Source organism: Xiphophorus maculatus, chromosome 23 (assembly GCF_002775205.1).
Source record: "Xiphophorus maculatus strain JP 163 A chromosome 23, X_maculatus-5.0-male, whole genome shotgun sequence".
In the NCBI taxonomy this organism is placed as follows: Eukaryota; Metazoa; Chordata; class Actinopteri; order Cyprinodontiformes; family Poeciliidae; genus Xiphophorus; species Xiphophorus maculatus.
The window spans coordinates 19,567,243-19,585,984 of NC_036465.1; the positions used below are offsets into that span (position 1 = coordinate 19,567,243).

At 40.0% G+C, this 18,742-nt stretch overlaps 2 protein-coding genes across 3 annotated transcripts; both read right to left on the reverse strand.

Moving 5' to 3' along the window:
• Positions 1-29: 29 nt before the first annotated feature.
• Positions 30-12,365, reverse strand: LOC102223523 (sideroflexin-1). Its single transcript, XM_005795347.3, has 11 exons — positions 12,332-12,365; positions 7,913-8,082; positions 7,672-7,842; positions 6,505-6,603; positions 6,328-6,403; positions 6,082-6,167; positions 5,299-5,426; positions 5,161-5,210; positions 4,927-4,976; positions 3,861-3,908; positions 30-3,768 (listed from the first exon to the last, which is right to left on the reverse strand). The coding sequence occupies exons 2-11, from the start codon at positions 8,074-8,076 to the stop codon at positions 3,672-3,674; spliced, it is 969 nt and encodes a 322-aa protein (XP_005795404.1). The 5' UTR covers positions 8,077-8,082; positions 12,332-12,365; the 3' UTR covers positions 30-3,671.
• Positions 12,366-13,932: 1,567 nt separating this feature from the next.
• LOC102223777 (serine/threonine-protein phosphatase 2A catalytic subunit beta isoform) lies at positions 13,933-18,153 on the reverse strand. 2 transcript variants are annotated; one of them, XM_005795348.3, is made up of 8 exons: positions 18,074-18,153; positions 17,733-17,976; positions 16,570-16,779; positions 16,187-16,360; positions 16,001-16,090; positions 15,149-15,310; positions 14,707-14,825; positions 13,933-14,598 (listed from the first exon to the last, which is right to left on the reverse strand). In XM_005795348.3, the coding sequence occupies exons 2-8, from the start codon at positions 17,832-17,834 to the stop codon at positions 14,526-14,528; spliced, it is 930 nt and encodes a 309-aa protein (XP_005795405.1). In that variant the 5' UTR covers positions 17,835-17,976; positions 18,074-18,153; the 3' UTR covers positions 13,933-14,525. The 2 variants fall into 2 exon arrangements, with proteins under 2 accessions (XP_005795405.1, XP_014325542.1); XM_014470056.2 differs by having other exon boundaries at positions 18,064-18,130.
• Between the last annotated feature and the right edge of the window lie 589 nt (positions 18,154-18,742).

Sequence of the window (18,742 nt, forward strand, 5' to 3'; positions counted from 1 at the left end):
CATCTGCTTAAAATGAACAGACAACACAAAACAGATTAAATTACCTTTATTTCACCCAGATACTGTTAACATCACATCACCCCATGTTACTGCAGAACAATCACGGTTTTTGTCACATGAAACAGTGAATGACTTTTTACCCTCATGTCCATTTGAATCACTTTGGTTGTGATGCTTCTTTTGGCTGAAACTTAAGGGTTACACTTCCAACACTTAAATAGAGCCATCTGATGAAATGCAGCTTTAATCCATTTCAAATAAAGGAGAAAGTTTTTTTGTGTGTGTGTTTTTTTTAAACTGTCATTCACCAATCAAAGATGAACAAGTCTTAAAAATGTGCTGCATTTTGTTGCTCGTTTGTGCTTTTCTAAACCAACACATCTTTTAACACCTGGGACTACATTCAGTTACCTTGAAGACAAGAATAACCTTCACTTCAAATCAGCCAGGAACAGCTCCTAAAAACACCTACAGTCTAAAGTGAAGTTACTCACACCACAACTTATGTGAGGAGATCACAGAAAACATTAAAACACCAGGAAGGGGAAGGACTGCACAAGGATTGAATCGATGGCCATTTAGGAATGTAAACATCTGTAGTAAATGGAGAACAACCTCACTGCATGCCTGGTCCTCAGAAATATAGTTAAAGGTTTATTTTAAAGTCCAAAAGTTGTATTTGTTTGGATAAATATTGCATGTAAGTTTTCTGGCGTCAAGTTAATCTTTTATTTGTCTCTTATCCCTGATTTTAATCATGCTTAACGATGGATATTGTACAAGAATAGCTCACTGATGACAATAGTATTTTTTGTGGAAGAAAAAAAGAGAGGTCAAACACCCGACAGCGCCCAAACACAGCTGTCATCTGAATACAGGAGAAAAGTAAGTTACAAGACCAGAGAAAAACTGCTTGATCTGATTGAGGTTTGAACTCAGATATTCTATGAGCTCAAGTAACTGTAGAGTTGGCGTTTAATCTGTCAGTCTGGACAAAAGACAAAACACTGAGCTGGAGACTGCTGCTGCAGAGTTTTCACATTCCTCAGACTCAGCAGGATAAAATGACGAGTTAAAATGTCCACAAAGTTTTAACTTGAAAAGAATTCTCAGATTTCATTAATGCTTCTCTCGTGCATCTTTTCTCCAGTTTTATACCTGAAAGTGGTAGATATAAACTCCCAAATACATGTGCGAAAAGTCACACTAGTTTTCAATCAGCTACAATGGTTTTTATTGAGATTCTGATAGAGCAGCACTAAGAACATAAACGTGAAGTGGAAGGAAAACGATGCATGGCCTTAAACATTTTTAATGAACAAAAACCCCCAAAACAGAGCCGTGTGTTTGTATTTAGCCCTCTTTATTCCGATACCCTTGAATAAAATCTGAAGGAGTCACTTAATTACAAAATACAGTCCCGATGTTTACCAACATCAGTTTGTTCAGCATCAGAAAGAACAAACTCACAGCAGACAAGCCACGTTTTGGAGATGTTGAAATAAACTTTAAGTTAGAAATCATCTCCTAAAACACTGTCCTCTCGACATCATTTTCCACCATCTGAAAATGAAAATAACATGGCACAACTTCAAAACGAGTAAGATCCGACTGTCCAGCTAAACTAACAGATCGAGCAGGGACAGCATTAATCACAGAAGAAATTTAATAGGCTGGTTTTTGGGGGAGCTGCAGATCCACAACTGTTGTTAAGGCAACTGTTGCTAGTTCACTTCACCAATCTGGCCTTTAAGAAAAAAAGAAGCAAGAAGAAAGACATAAGAAGTTCTCTGTTGCTTCTTCAATAACACTAAGTGAGACAGGAAACTAGCACCTCTCTCAAAGTTGAAGCATAGTGGTGGCAGCATCATGCAGTGGGTAAAAGCCTTTCTTCAGCTGTGACAGGGAATCTGCTGTAAGTTGATGGGAAGGTGGACAGAGCTACAAGTCTAGAAAAAGACTGGTAGATGATGTGTGACTGGGCCCTAAACACTCAGCCTGAGCGACAGAGAAACAATTTGGATCAAAGCCCATTAATTAGTCAGAATGGTCCAGTCAAAGTCCAGACCGGTAGCCAACTGAGAATCTATGGCAAGACTTGAAAATTGACGCTTAGAAATGTCTCCACCTAATCTGAGTGAGCTCGAGCTTTTCAGATTTTTATTTGAAAAATAATTTTAAAAAGCATGCATCGTTTCTTTTCTTCCACTTCTCAATTATGTGCTACTTAGAATGAAACACAAAAACGTTTGTGAGAAGAAACGTTTATGTAACCATCTGCTCCTCTATGCAATTGTTTTGTGTGGTCAAACGTCCCCAGGTTTGCAAAAGTTCACCAGAAATTAAGCAACTCTCAATAAATGTTAGGATGTGGCTGGGTAAAACCAAAAGATCTTCTCCGGGATTTCCACATGAGCAATGGTTTGTTCGCGTGTGTCTGGCGAGCAGAATAACTAATATAATAAACATTAATTATTAAGACAGCAAATAGCACCATGTTGGCCCATCATTGGCACCAACTGTCGCTACATCACATTTTTACAGGGCAGATCCCTTGAGAATCAGCTTAAGATACACGATTAGATGTCGAGAGGCTCGTTTTAACGTAATCACTTTCCTAAAGGAACTCGGGTCAAGAGGTTGCAATTGTAGATGGATTTTTAAAAAGCATCAGTACCAATTTGGCAAAAACAAAGAGGAAAAACCCTGCGTGTTTTGTACCAGTTACAATGTAGGGGGTTAAAAACTATCTGCCAACCTGAAATACAGTGATTCATGGGATCAAACGAGCAACGAGTCACCAAACTAAACACTGCACAGAAGAAATGTTCACTTCAAACAAGTTCACACAGGTCACAACAAACCCGCTGGGGGGGAACATTAAAGGGGCAGTGCTAAGTAAAGTCGGCATGTTCTAGTGTCATTCCCTTCTCAACAACATACTTTTGAGTGTTGCCTTGATTCTTTCATGCATGTTTGAGAATCTTAATCTCACGAATAGCGGTACAAAACACTTGCTCTCACAGAGTTATGTCTTTTCTGCAAAGCTCCTCCAGCTGCAGTCTGCAAGCCGAGCTTCCGCATTACAGAGCACCCCTTCTCCACGACTCCCACACTCATGCCTTCAGACTAGCAGCAGCAATTAGAAAACACCTGGTGGAACTGTGCATCTACTAAGCTCAACGTAAGACCTACTTATTCAGTGCAATTCTGGTGTGAAATGTTGTTAAAGGCTTAATGGAAAAATGTTGTAATGACTACCTGAAGGCGGAGCAAGAGCAGGAGCTTCTTAAAGAGACACAGGCATTAAGTTGTAATGTCAAATTTCTTTTAAGTCATGTTGGATATAAGCAGCATTTCTATAACAACTTATGGTGACAGTTGCTTGATTATGCTTTGAAATGGCATAATACTGCCCCTTTAAATCATTTAATCAAGCCCTGTGCAAGAATCGATTTGCAAAGAAAAAAAAAAAATTGATTGAAGCAAATATTTGGCCCTGATTTATTTATTTTTTAACAGAGACTGACTGTGACAGGGAGACCCAAGATCTGGACGTGAATGTTGGAAATAAGACAAGAAAACCTAACTTTGGCACACTGAATGAGGAGAGTAGTCAGAGCGGTGAGGGCCGAGTCTGCAGCTGACCTATGGCAGTGTTTGATGCGCGCTCATAGCCCTTTGTTGAAGTAGACCCGCTCCACTCCTGGGTGGCTGGCCCGGATTTTCTCCTGCAGCTCTGGCTCCAAGCGGCTGACGGACATGGAGCTGGATCGGACGGGGAGGGAAGAGTTAACGCGGCTCAGATTGAGTTTTGTCGGCGGCGACTCTTATCGGAGCAGAGTTATAAACTCACTCACCTCTTCTGAGGGAACAATGCGCAGCACAAAGGAGTGGCAAACACCAGGCTGAACAAGGAACAACAAAGACAATAAATGTGGTTGTGCTATCAGAGTGAGCTGTTACACAAGAGGACCATACAGGGCACAAAGATTTGCGCTTGCAGTCCTGAGAAAAAGAAAGTACACCTTCTTTCAGTTTAAAAGATTTACATATCAGGACTCATAGTGATGATTTGGTCCAAAACATTCAACTGATTCTACTAACAATGAAAAACATTGTGTGAAAAAGTAAGAACGCCCTTATGGGATTTATGAGGAAAAGTAGTTGCAGTAGAGAGTAAACATAGATTACTCTCAAGAGGAAAAACAGGTGCGAGTGTTCCCAGGAGTGGGCATCTTAGCACATTCTCCTTAGTTTCTTGTTTCATAGTTTCAACATGGCGACACAACTTACGATTGCAAAGCTGCATCTGAATGAACCGCAGGACTTCTAGGAACAAGGTCCGTTGAACAGCTATTTTTGTTATGGTAAATATGTTTGACCATAACAATCCTAAACAAAAACACGTTCATGCTAACTGTCAAGCACGGTGGTAGAGGTGTGATGATTCGCGTTTGTTTTGTGGAGTCCAACGTGAGGTCTTCCGTCTCACAGCTGATGCTTAGATGAAAGCTCAATTATGTACTTAGTTATTGATACACAAGTTTTCCAGTTTTGTTCTGCGGTTTTATCATTTTTATGTCTTATACTTAAACCCTTATACTCGTACTTAAGATGGGGAGTGCTTTCTTTTGCAATGGTTTGTTATACTGCAGTGAGCGCTGCTAACGATCATCATCGTATCGGAAAAAATGCTGGCCGTAGTTTTAACTTGAACCTCTGAAGAGATGTGCAGATGAATCATTTTTCAAAAGAGGAAACAAAGCATTTTATCTAAACCCCTTCGCTGTGATGTGAAGGTCTCAGTTTACTGCTTCAATCCTGGAATTATGGTGATCAAATGTCTCTGCTGCGAGAAGTTAGGCTGGTATTTGAGAGGACTCTCATGAGAGCTTATCAGGTGGGCCATCTCTGACCACTCACCAGAATCCCACCAGGCTGACTTGAATGGGTGCACTCATCCATGGAAACCTCTGAAAAGACAAGGCAGAAAAATGACCGAGGCACACAAAGGCAGCGGGGAACTCCCGTACAAGAGCGGTCTCAGCGCCTTTCATTCCTCTGTCGGGTCGAGGCTGAAAGGGGGCCAACGTCAACCGACTGTTTAGCTTCATGGGAGCGCCGCTTTTTGTCTTGAAGAGTGCAGCTCTTGCTTACCTTCAGGAAAGCCTTCTTTTCCAGGTGATTCATTAAAAACGGAGGGATGGCTGGAAAGAGACCAATGAAGCATGACTTTCGCAGAGCGTGCAACTCAAATTGTTAATATAAAATCTGACCAAACAGAGAGATTCATACCCATTCCTGGAGAAGCCATGAGGATCCTGGAGACCACGACCTGAGAGATAGCCTGCTGAGCAGCTTTTGTTGACTCTCCTAATCTGTTGTCATTTTCGTCTGTTATGGGAATCCCATGTTGAAGTTCTCTGAAGACAAATCAACCAATCAAGCTTCGTTTATGCAGCACCTTTCATTAAATGTTGTGATAGAAAATGATTCTCAAGTTGATTAGAGCTTCTAGACACTTTGATTTCATATCTGTCTGGTCAGAAATAAATCTGACCAAACACTCACAGTGAGGAGGATGGAAAAGACGGCAGTAAAATTATCTTAATCTTAGAGATTTCAAACAAAAAGTAGTATTTTGTGGTCACCATGCCTCCATTAGTAGTATCTGGCTCTATCTGTAGTCATATTCAGTAAATTGGAGTATTACTGAAAATTCACTCATCTAATTCGCTAAGTTGAACACTGTATACAGATGAATACCACAGAGGCTGAGGCTTCCAAGCATTAATTTCTGTAATTTGTAGGTATTTTCAGCTTCCAGCTCATGAAAACATGATATGTAAGATTAGAAAGTTACATCAGACCAATAAAAACATCTTACTTCAGAAATTAGAGCTTATGTTATACCTGCTGAAACATTGTTAGTTTAAAAAGCTACTTTAAAACTATTTTAAATTTTCAAAAGCCTTATCAGGACACATGCTTCTTCTTTATTGAATATATCCCAACCAGGCGCTTGGAAGTGATGCTGTTCTACAACAACAAGGCTAAGTGAGCATATTCCCTCCTCACCTTTGTCTCATCAGCGGGATGTTGATACAGTTAGCAGCCGCTACAGCAGCAAACGGAACGAACCGTCCAATCAGCGGAGACACGTGCTGCAGGAGAGCAAAAGACAGGAGACGGATTCATCTGACTGCTTCGTCTCTGAGGCTGGACTTGAAGCTTTCCCCATCAATCAGCAGCATGTCCATCAAAGAGTCCACACAAGAGCTGCCATTATAATGGGATGCGTTACGGGGTTAGATGAAGTGGTACCTTTGTTAGTGCATTTAGTCCTAGAGCGGTGGCGACTGCCCCTGTGGTAGCAGAGACATAAGCGGTGCCAAGCTGACTGCAAACAGAAAAGTCGCATTAAACCAAAGCACAGGAGCGGTTAAATTAAAGGGTTAATCCGTGCGTGGGAGAGTCCGCGCTGCAGCTGCTGTCTCCTACCTGACTGTGATTGGAGCGTCACCGCTCCTGTTGGTGTAGTTCACTATTGCATTGAAGGACTGATTGATCCACTGCCAGAACAGCACAGCAGGAGTTGTCCTGTGAGAAGAACACAAGTTGTCTGTGTTTGACTACAAAATAAAATCAGCACTCACTGATGTTCTTGTTGCAAACAGGATTCAAAGTTTTATAATATGATCCATAAGGTGATTTATAGTGCCTTGCAAAGTATTCATTTTTAATCTCTATACATATTATAGTCACAAATTTCAATGTATAGTATCAGGACTTTATGTGATGAATCGGTAGAAAAAAAAACACATAGTTATAAGGTTTTTATCAATTAGAACTAGAAAATTGCAGGATCTTTTTATCTAGCCTCTCTGAGTTAATATTTTTGGATATGAACTACCCTTCTTATTATATACACTTGCAAGTGTTTTGGGGTATGTTTCTACCAGCTTGAAAAACTTTTTTTTTTATTTTATTAGCAAAAATACCTCATTTTCAGTCTGACTGAATGGACGGAATCTGGTCAAGTTTTATAGCAGAATCTCAAATGGATTTTGGTCTAAACTTTGACTGGGCCATTCTTAAACAATTAATATGCTTTGATCTAAGGCATGTTATTGTATCCCTGGATGTACGTTGAGGGTCGTTACCTGGTCTGAGGGTCAACCTCCACCCTGGCTAGTGGCAAACTCCAAAACCACCATTTCTGTCCTCCTTTCAAGAATTGCTTTCTTCATGCCACTCTTCCATGAAAGCCAGATTTGTGGAGTGCATAGAGGATGTTTCTCTTGATTGTCCTACCTGAGTTGTGGATCCATGCTGCTCCTTTAGTCGGTGGACCACTGGTCTACTGCCTGGTTTTCTAATCAGTGATCTTCTTAGGGTCGATTTTAAGTGTTGCCATAATCTTCTCATATTTCGAAAGAATTCAGAACAGTCCTATCCTAGGTGTTTTATAACTTCTCTATCTCTGATCTGTCTGCTGTATTCCTTGGTCTTTATGATGCCGTTTGTTCACTAATGTTTTGTAATGTAGCAAAACGTGGAAAAAAAGTTACAGTGGTATGAATAGGCTCTGCAAGGCACTGCATAAGCAACAGATCAGAAAGCGTCCCAACAATGTTCACCAAGTCATGAGGTGTGTGCAGATCTTACTTATAAAACGTCATCATACAGCCAGTGATCGTCATGTTCATGGGAACCTGAGCCGACATGCGGCCGATCAGAATCATCTTCTCCTCGGTGTCGGGATGAAAGGCCGAGTCGAAAACATATTTGGCCCTCCACAGTTCATCTTCCGTCAGACCCGGCGAGACGATGCCTTTTCTGCGAGATCGAGAACATGTGAGCAAACCTCTTCCTAAACTCACTCCTTGTTCCTGCTGAACTGCTTTACCTGTAGTCAGTGATGATTGAATGTGCATGTGAGAGTTGTTCGTTGGTCAGGAGGATGTTCCTCGGGTCTGTGACGGTGAAGAAATGTTTGGCTCGACCAATAAATGTGCTCTGGTCCCACCGGGGCTCCTTGATGTTTATGGAGGTTGATAGCTCGGCTGCCATATTTATCTACAGAGAGAAATGGTAAAAAGATGAAAGGTGTCCGTGAGTGCCGGGCGTCCCTCCAGTACAAATGACTTCTATTTGGGGGAAAGAAGTCAGAGGAGTAGTACTAGAGAGATACAATGCTCCTTTCAGTTCAGTATAATGTTGCCATGGCAATGGCCAGACTTGGCACAAGGATTGTTAGGCACCCAGCCATGAGTGCAGCAAAAGGGTAAATCTCAAACTGTAACTCAACAGCAGTTTGCAGAAAGTCTTAAAGGGATTGGAGGATTTACATCAGTAAATCAGACCCTGCTGAGTGTAGAAAGTGTGATTTTAGTCACGTAACTTTGCATTTTATGAAAGAAAAAGTTCTTTAATAATATAACAGCAATGGGGCGTGCTGTGGTGGCGTAGGGGATAGCGCGGCCCACATTTGGAGGCCTTGAGTCCGCGACGCGGCCGTCGCTGGTTCGATTCCCGGTTCAATTCCCAAACCTGACATTTGCCGCATGTCTTTCCTCCTTTTCTCTCAGCCTACTTTCATATAAGGGACACTAGAGCCCACAAAAGACCCCCTGGAGGGGAGGAAAAAAAACAATATGACTGCAAAGTCAAACAGAGAAGAGAATTATTATAGATGTGCAAAGCAGGACGCTCATTATTCCGAGTAAAGGTCGTTATAATCATTAGCGTGGTGTTTGGGGCCAAAGCGACGAGGAAAAAATTTCAAACTCTTCGTAAGCATAGATACTGAGTAATTCTGATGATGTTACTGCACTGCAAACAAGCTGGTATTAGCATTGCAACACAGCTAGTTGCTACAGGAAGTAAGAAAAGTAGCAGTTTAAAACACCATAGAAGTTATTTGATTGAGTTTTGCTGTAGATTTGGCAACCAACTAGGCAGAAAGAGTTGCAGGAAAACAAAATGCATATTTGCTGCTTCCAAGGGATTTAAAGCCAAAATAAGCAGGCAGATGTTGACCCATCTGAGTAATATGGATCTATTTCTGATCTATAAAAGCAGGAGGTTGTCCTTTTGGTGCCCTGAACATATGTGTTAATACATTCAGGGGGAAACATATCAGCAACGATTTCAGGAAATTATTGCTTCTCATCAATCTGAGGAGGGTTATCAGTCTCGTTAAAGGCTATTTGAAGCTTTTTATTTTACAGGAAGAAAGGTTCATTTCAAGTAGAAAACTCCAAAAGAGCTTCTGACCGTCCAGGTAGAATACAAATTCACCCCAAAGTGAAACCATCTAGTCCTCCAAGAAATGTGGTTCTGATGTTAAATGTTAAAGTCCATTGCAGGTCAGCTAGATAAATACTGAACAAGCATTTTTAGTTTCATATGACATATGTTAATAGGCTTAGCTTTCCAGAGTTGCTCATGAGTGAAACAGAGTACCACTGAAACAATTTCCTTAGCACAGAAGAGACTAGGGTGCAAATGACCAGGCATAATGCACAGCACCATTTTGGGTAAAAGGCAAACACCACATCGTGATTCTCAAACTATTGTTGATATTTGAATTGTCCTTACTTGTACTTGAATTAAATTAGGTTCTAATTGTTTTGAAAGGGAAAGCTTGCCCAAATTAAATGTAATGTGTAGCTAAATAGCACCAACAGCAAGGGGGGTGGGTGGGGGGGGGGGGGGAAACACTACAACAAATCTACATCCGAATGGCTGCAAAGCAACGGAACAAAGTGTTACAATGACCAAGTCAAAGCCCAGTGTTGATTGGTGGGACCTTAAGAGAGTTTTGGACAAAACAACATGACAATCTCATTAAATGGACATGATGTTCTAAAGCTACTTGAAGTTCCTGCTGCTGAAGATGGTGGTACAAGGTGTGAATGACGAGGTGCATTTAGGCATTTCATCACTACCGCTAGTGCAGTGTCAGCAGTTTTTAGTTTTTTATTTGTTGTTAGGTTTTTCAGTGACATGTAGTGCCAGTGTTAAAATAGCAAAGTTCAAATGATTTGGTAGATTTCCCTACCATTTCTGAGTATTAGTGGGGGGTTTTCTAAATTCTGTGCACCAGAATGAAACCCCGGTGAGGTATTGCATCATTTGGACCACACTTGATGAAAGAGAGGAGGAATCCAGCATCATGACAATCAGCTGCAAGAATTTAAGTTTTTAACTGCTTCATAAAGTTGCTTCTGTGCGCCACATTGGTCAATATATTGATAGCATTAATCTGACGCTGAGACAGACATATTGATGTGACATGAGAGGACTGAACTTTGTTCACTGCCGGTCTTTAATCTGCAGACCCTGAGCTGCTTCTGCCCTCACTCTCAGCCAATCACAGGGAGCCTTCGTGGCTACACATTAACCTGAAATTCACAGCAACTCGAGATACATTAATCACATAATGAACACAAGCAGCATCACAGGGGATAGTATAAGAGTGACTTTCTGCTGTTTATATGCTGCAGCTTTCTGCCAGTGATCGCAGGGTAAACACGTTGGACACACTCATTGCTCAACGACGCTGAAGTTGGCATCTGATTAGAAGTGTCGGATTCTGCTCTTCAGTAAAGGGATATTCCGCTACATATAACCTGTCCAGACTGCATTAAACTCCTTATAGTTAGAAATATTATATATTGGTGACTTTATTGTGTGTTTATGATGCCTTTGTGTTTTTCTGATTTAAAGCACTTTGAACTGCACTGTTGCTGAAGTGATATATAAATACACTTGATTGATTGATTGATTGATTGATTGATTGATTGATTGATTGATTGATTGATTGATCGATTGATCGAAACTAGAATTGTATGGGTCTATAAAACCTATTTCATATTTTATGAAAACCTCCTATTGTTTTTGCAAGTCTTTTTTTTATTATCAAGAACTGTTATATAGAATCTGTTACGTGTAAAACCATTTCTGTCATTTTCTGATCTGAGGTGGAGTTCTTTTCAAACTTTGCAAAGTGATCTCAGGACCAAAATATTAACTCACAATTTTCTAGAGGGAGTTTATGCAAATGGTTATAAAGGTTTTCAAAAGCATTTGATAGAATCCAACAATATATAACAACTGAGAAGTTGTATTTTGTAAGCTGGACTCAGGATGATGTGAAACCAAAACATGTCTTAAAAAATTAAAACTACAAATATTGCTTCACTGAATCCGTCATCAGTCAAATAACTTTGTCTGGATTTGACCTGGTAAGATTCTGTCAAACTGGACCAATCGTGACATGATCTTAAGATAAATGAGTCATTTTCTCAAATTGAAAAGTTTTACAAACACCAAACTACATGCTACTAAATCTGCAATCAACACAAAAGTAATTCTGTAAAAGGTTTGATCTAAGGTAGTACTTTTAAAATGGCACACCTCAAAATGTGATTAAGAAACAAGAAAGTAAAATCACACTTCTTTGACTCGTTACAATGTGAATAAAGGTTTCACAAACTGTTCTTTATAGAATTTGTCATTAGTGTAGAAGAAGTATGTCGGTGGTGTAACTTTCAAGCTAAACTTTATCTAAGATAAACTTTCATAGGCACAAAAAGCCGTAACATTTCTCTTTTGGAGTTTTCATAAATCAAATAATGATTTCTGAAATCAGAAACTGTTTTACAAACTCTGCATAGTTTTGATCTCCGTATTTTGTAACTTGTACGGTAGAAGACAAACTCCATAAAAATCCATGAAGACCAAAAAAGCATGAAACTGATCCTTCTTGAGTTTTCACAAATTGAATAAAGATTCCAAAAATAACAAATGTTTTATAGAATATTTAAAGAGTGCAAAATAACATTAATAAACCAAAATCCAAATTAATTCAGGTTAAATATGACCATTCTAAATAATCCAGATTTAGAACTAGAGCGGATTACATTTAGACCAGAGAGGTTAAATTAGCAGAATCGCCCTTCAGTCAAAGTGCCGTAGCGACAGCTTCGAATCGGATGCCAACTTCAGCGTCTTAACCAACCAGACATAGACCAGTCAGATCTTGAATCTGACTGCTGGAGCTGAAAGAACATCTGGAAGAACAACTAGCACAAAGCCTCTTCTAATCAATCAGACCCACAGCTTCCCTCATTTCTAGCAGCATAATAAGGAACCACATCTGTCAGAGGCCAGCTATTATCCAGCTGTGAGACGCTCAGGATTCAACTAGTATCAGCAGGCATTTTGAGGAGCCACGACATCTGATTTGAGTCCCCTCCAATCGGAGGAAGCGGGGTTCCTCTCTGCGGAACCAAATCAGATAAATGCACAGGTTACTTACTGCACTGTGGGCTCCGGGAGTCTGTGTGTGTGTGTGTGTGTGTGTGTGTGTGTGTGTGTGTGTGTGTGTGTGTGTGAGAGAGAGAGAGAGAGAGAGAGGGTGGCCCTAACTGGCTGCAGCCAGCTAATTTTACATGCAGCAGCGTCGGTACAGCAAACAACACGGAGCGTTCCCCACAGCCCGGAAACGCTCCCCGGGAAAATAAAAGTCCTGCCTCCGTCCACACGGCAAAACACACTTATATATGCTCCAAAAACAGGCGTCTTGAAGAAAAGGAATGAACGCCCCCTCCTTTTAAATGAAATGCGATATTTAAAGAAAATATTATGTGACCAAGAATCCCTCAGTTCACTCAGTTTTTGACGCCAAGCGTTTTATTTTGTAGACATCAACTTTAGCTAAAATCTGCAGCTTTGCTGCGAAATTTATTTTCAAGGCAGTAAATCATTAATGCGTTAAAACTTTATACAATCTACACACTTGTGCGAGAAAATTGCAGAAATGTGCGAACACCACTGCTAAGGCGATAAATCCTACAATAAACGCCATTTTAGTTCAGAACATAAATAATAGTTCAATTAAAATGTATAATGGAAACAATAAAAGTAATGACAATAAAAAAGATTCGTGTTGATTTTATGCAAAGTACAAAAGATAGACAAAATATGTTGTAAAAATCAATAAAATCAACTAGTTTGTCTTACAATCCGGCTATCACCGCGATGATCTCATGGTTTTCAGCGAAATACAATAAGAACTCTGTCTCCATCTAGTGGTGACTCTGAGGTGGTGACTCTAATTTTGACCGAGATTTATCTGGGCATACGTCGAGAACAACGAGTAGAAACAGCAGATCCACTTACAAATGTAAATATTTTCTCATTTAACATGTGTTTGATTGCAAATAAACAATTGCAAAATTTGTTTTGGGATATTTTGATGTATTATCTTTGATGTAAATGTAAATTAGGATAAGAATGTCTCAGTTGAATACATTCAATTGGACAGGAAGGGAAGGAACCCAACATTTTTTCTCTGTCTAAAGAATACTGTTACAAGAATAAGAGATTGGGTAGAGCAGGGATAGTGATGTCTGGATGCATTTATAGTTATTACCCTCAAGAAAAATCTATAAACTCTACAATTCTGAAATATTTAGGTATACTTATCAGTCCACATCAAATATACTTGTAGATCAGAGTAATTAAAATGTTTCTTTAACAAGCATAAAACATCAACATTACACAAAGTTGTACAGGTTCCAATTGCAAGTTGGAAAGCCAGTGAAACTTGCTCCAAGTTGTAGTAAGTAGTCTGCTAATTAGAAATACAAAACAATGATTCATTTATCTCCATTTCATGTGTTCAAACATCAAAAGAACATGTTCACATTTGGGTGTCATAAAGTTATATGTCTGTTTTGTCTAATGACAAAAAAAATGTTTGAAGTGTTCATAAATAATTACATGTGCAACTTTCATTACATTTTTTTACTGTATGTCCAGCAGCTATACTTGATACTGAGACCTCTGTTGTTGATTTTCCCAACTGTGAACTTGAAACATCTGACCTCTGAACAGAAAGCGAATGCACCATAACTGTTGAGGGAGAGAGGGAATGCCAAACTCTTTATTTTAGATAGTTCTGGCTGAAAAACATTAAGTTATACTACACAAGTAAGATCGTTTGCAGCAGTAATGCAGGTTTAAATAAATACATTGTGATAACAGAAGCAGAACTACTTAAAACAGTATAAAAAGAACATTCTTCCAATGCAATGCAGCAAAAAGAAAAAAAGAAAGCAAATACAAAAGTGTTAATAGACCATACACAATTCTGGCTTTTAGCCTCATTATTCTACTTCCAGAATATGCTGTTGTACTTTGGCTACAAAATAATACCTATAATGCTTTCACTTGGATATGAGGTCATGCCAAATACAGGATGCAGTTTAAAGACCTTATTTGGTCAAACAGTCTAACTCGTCATCAGTAATATTTTTTATTTCCTGACATACCAGCAGGTAGTGTAACAGTACAGTAAAGAGTGGCAATCATTCCAAGCACTTAATTCATGCACAGACAGGTAAAAATTAAGAAAACGTTGTGTGTGAAAGTCAATATCATGGCACAAAGCCTGTGTACCACCACAGTCTCCTTTTCTTCAGCCTCTGTGCAACCTCTCATCGTGTTGTTTACAGGAAGTAGTCCGGTGTGCGCCTCGTCACATGGGGCTCTCCTCTGCGAGGCGCAGGGTCAAACTGGAGGCTAAAGGATACATCAGACCTAATCATCATTTATGAATGTATTTTGCATTTACAAAACAGCAGAGTCCCACTAGAATATTTGGATTTAGAGAAGAGAAACTGCACTTACAAGGAGTACTTCAGGGTATCATCGAGCTCCATGATTGCTGCCTGGTTCCCACAACGATAACAGTAATTTGGTGCACTGAAAATTGTCACTACGTTGCGGTCGTGGCACCAATTAAAACCCTGGATCAAGAGATAAACTAAGTGTTACTAACTGTTGGGGCCATAAATGGTGTTTAAGATGCAATCCTGTTTCCATGGTTGTTTAGATATGGGCATGATTATCTGTAAGCATCTGGAACATGACTAGGAGCTAAAAACTATTCAAACATATTTATGTTTCCCAATAAAGCGAACGCAAAGGCCTGCTTAACCAGTTGGGGTTGAATTTCAGATTAATGCACGTGTTGTATGAAGAGAATCTCATGGTATTTATGTCTAAAGAACAGCATCAGTCATTTAGAACCCGTTTCTTATTATTCAGTGAGCAGTGAAAGTCACAGTACCTCCATCACCAGCTGGTGGGCTCTTGAAACTAAAGTTAAGCCGTTTGCATGGTTGAAAGTCTCAGATATATCCTGGCCAAATGTATAGCCGGCACCACGAGGTGAGATTCCCCAGCCACCACGGTCATCTGGGTCAGACCATAACAGGTCACACATAGGACCCTAAGACATGGAGCAAAGTGTCAGTGTTGGTGAAACATCCCTGACTTTATACGTACATATACATCACTCTCTACTCTATAACATTAGTTTTGAACCTACAGAAACACTACTCCTCTCTACATACTATCCCCAGAGCAATGGTGTCCAATGTTGGACATCTGGGGACAGTGCCCAGCCTCTTTTTGGATGTTCCACTACTTGCATATATTTGAATCAAATGAATTGTTCTTTTATGAAACCTTTGTAGACGTTGACGACATGCTGACAATGTAATTCATCCATTTCAATTTGCAAGACAATGACTATTAACAATTGGAAGTGGATTTTAGAGCTTGAGATGGACCAGCATGCTGGGCTCTCTCTTTTGGTTTTTCTCCTTCAACTCCTCAGGATTTCTTCGGGATTTAAGTCCGAGGAGTGAAATAGCCAAGGAAGATTGATTAGTGGTTGGCAAACTTTTCCTCTGAGATAACTCAGAGGTAATACGTGTCCAATGCGCACTCCAAAACAAAGTCTAGGATAATTCTGGATCACCAGAGACGGCAGTATCAACACATCCCCTAGCCAAGTGCCAATGCTACATGCACAACTGAATTTGTTTATTTCCTGCCATTTGTCTTTACAAATACAGCTGATATAGAAATTACATTATGCCAGCCGATGGTTTAAATTGCTATGGGGTGAGTGTACCTCATGAGGAACCTCCTGTAACCGATCCAGCGCTCTGATGTGCTCCAGTGTGTCTATAGAGGGGGACAATCCTCCATGAAGGCAGAAAATCTTAAAAGACAGAAAAGTAAATACATGAGTCTTTATTTTTGGTTGTTGCATAACTCTGAGTACTCTCCTCTACAGTACTCCACGTTCACATGTTACCTGGTTATCTACTAGTGCGGTGAGGGGCAGATAGTCAAAAAGGTCTGTGAAGTACTTCCAGACATTAGCGTTTCCATACTTCCTTAGGCACTCATCATAGAAACCATACACTTGCGTGATCTGTCTACTCTCATGGTTCCCTCTGAGAATTGTGATTCTTTCAGGAAATCGTACCTATTCAAACAGAAAATAATGCACTTTCAAAGGGTTCATAGAAATTTTTTTATGACAAGATTAATTTGCAGACTCATATTCCCAGCGTTCAGAACCAGTTTCTCCAATAACATTAAAATATTGAACACAAAGGCTCACAATTGAAGAAAAAAAATGAATACATTTATAGCAACTAGGCTTTAAATATGCATTAATGTTAGAAGTTTAACCTTTAAAGAAACCAGCAGTGTTACTGTCTCCACAGAGTAGTAGCCTCTGTCAACATAGTCTCCCATGAAGAGGTAGTTGGTGTCTGGAGACTTCCCTCCAATCTTGAACAGCTCCATGAGGTCATGAAACTGCCCGTGGACATCTCCACAGACGGTCACCGGACATCTCACCTCCTGTACATTGGACTCCTTTGTAAGAATTTCTTTGGCCTGGAACAAAGAGCCGAGAGAAACTCAAGATCATACTGGTACCTCCACAGAAACCAGTGATATACTTTACATGTGGATAGCAGGTAGTGACAAAGAACTTGTAACCTTACTTGAGACATAAGATGAAAGAGAAAGAGAAAATTGGCAGTTTCTAAATATTTTAATTGAGAAAGAAAAATGGACAGGAATGACATGGAAGCTAAAGGAGAGCCATCAATGACTCTAAATTTGTTTTAAGTCACAATAAACAAGTGCAACATTCTTTAAATCAAAGACATTTATGTGAAAACTCCAACAAAACTGTACTGGTAATTATTTTATATTCTTAGTGACATTATTATAATTATAATTATCCAGGTGACAGGTCTCCTGTTTAGCAAGATTCTCTAACTTGCACCTTGGACAAGCCCCTCCTTCTGCTGCCTTCCAGGCACTTAAAATGTAGGAAATTATCTAAGAATCTGGAGCATGATAAAATGCATTACAGCCTGGCAAAAATAATTTTCCTAGCTTCCCGAAACACCAAGAAGTACCATCTCCCCACTGCATGTATATAAAAGCAATAGAAAACTTGTTGAAGGTGCAACTGATTTTTTAAATTAATTTATTTATTTCGTGCTCATGCTGCCCCGGGCAATTGTCTATGGCCCACATCAAAATTCACCAATGGTGGAATTATAGGTATTATGAACAAGATCTGGAGAAACCAATAGCTGTTGTCATCTTTCGGATCGTGCAGCAGGTTATTCCCCGAGTCTGCCAGAGCGTTTGGTGAAGGAACCAGTATGCAAAACAAATGAAGGCATTTCTTCATATTCGAGTAGCATCTCTCGAACATGGAGGCTGCGGTCAAATGGTTTCTGCTGTTGCGGAAAATATCCCCTTCTAAGTCGGATATTCAGAAGACGTGCCAGCTAGCTGTCCGCTAGCCATTAAACATGAGCAGTGTTTACCTTCTCACACAGGAGTTTAACCTGGTTCTCTGTTAGCTGTTTGCATTCATTCAGCTGTTCGATCCAGCCATCCACCTCCTTGGTGAAGGATTTGTCATCCATGCTTGTCAACCTGCAAGCCGACCAGCTTTAAGCCCGCAGGAAACCCGGTAGGTAGGTATGTTGTGACTGCTCTGCGTCTCCCAGCAGGTGGTGGTGGTGATGGAGGAGGACTGGGATGGGAGTGGTTCCCCCGTTCCTGCAGCTGGTTAATACAGATGTTGTTGTTTTTTTATATTTACATGTACTAACAGTGCTGTCCGTTATCACAAAAAATAACCAAGAAGCTCACCTTTGCTTACCTTGATCGGAAAGCGACACTGCAGATCAACGCGTATTATTTTTTTTTTAATGATGTCACCGCGCCCAGCGTGGATCAAAGCAGTGTCTTAGTTTAAGAATAATTTAAAAAATGTTAAAGGTGTGAATAGTTATATTAAATTACACACTGAACTATATTCTCTGTTTGGATTATAAAAAATAACACTATTTTATCATGTAAATATCAACAGACATTACAAGTCTCTCAGTACATGTGGGTCCGCACCATTTACACGCCGGGGAGGGAAAAGCGGTCAAATATTGTGAAGTTGAAACATTGGACGGTATTTATATTTTTCTGTAAATTGTTTGTAAAGATTTTTCTTTCGTCGCTCTACAGAGGCTTCTGTAACTTGGGGGTCATTAAGATGTTTTTTTTTTCTGTCTTTCTTTTGGGGGTGGGCGGGTGGAAGAAGGGGCTTTTGTGGGATGATTCTTTTGTCATCAGTGAAATTGGAGCTTTCCTAAGAATGTCATTTTTGCCCAGTCTTATTGTTGAGGCATGAACCTTGCCCTTAACTGAGGCCTGTGAGGCACAGTGCCTTTAGATCTTGTCCTAGGTTTACTTGTTGCCACCTGGATGAGTCGTTGATGTGCTCCTGGAGTCAATTCGGTAGGTCTCTCCATTAGTAAATGTTGGCTCTCATTGT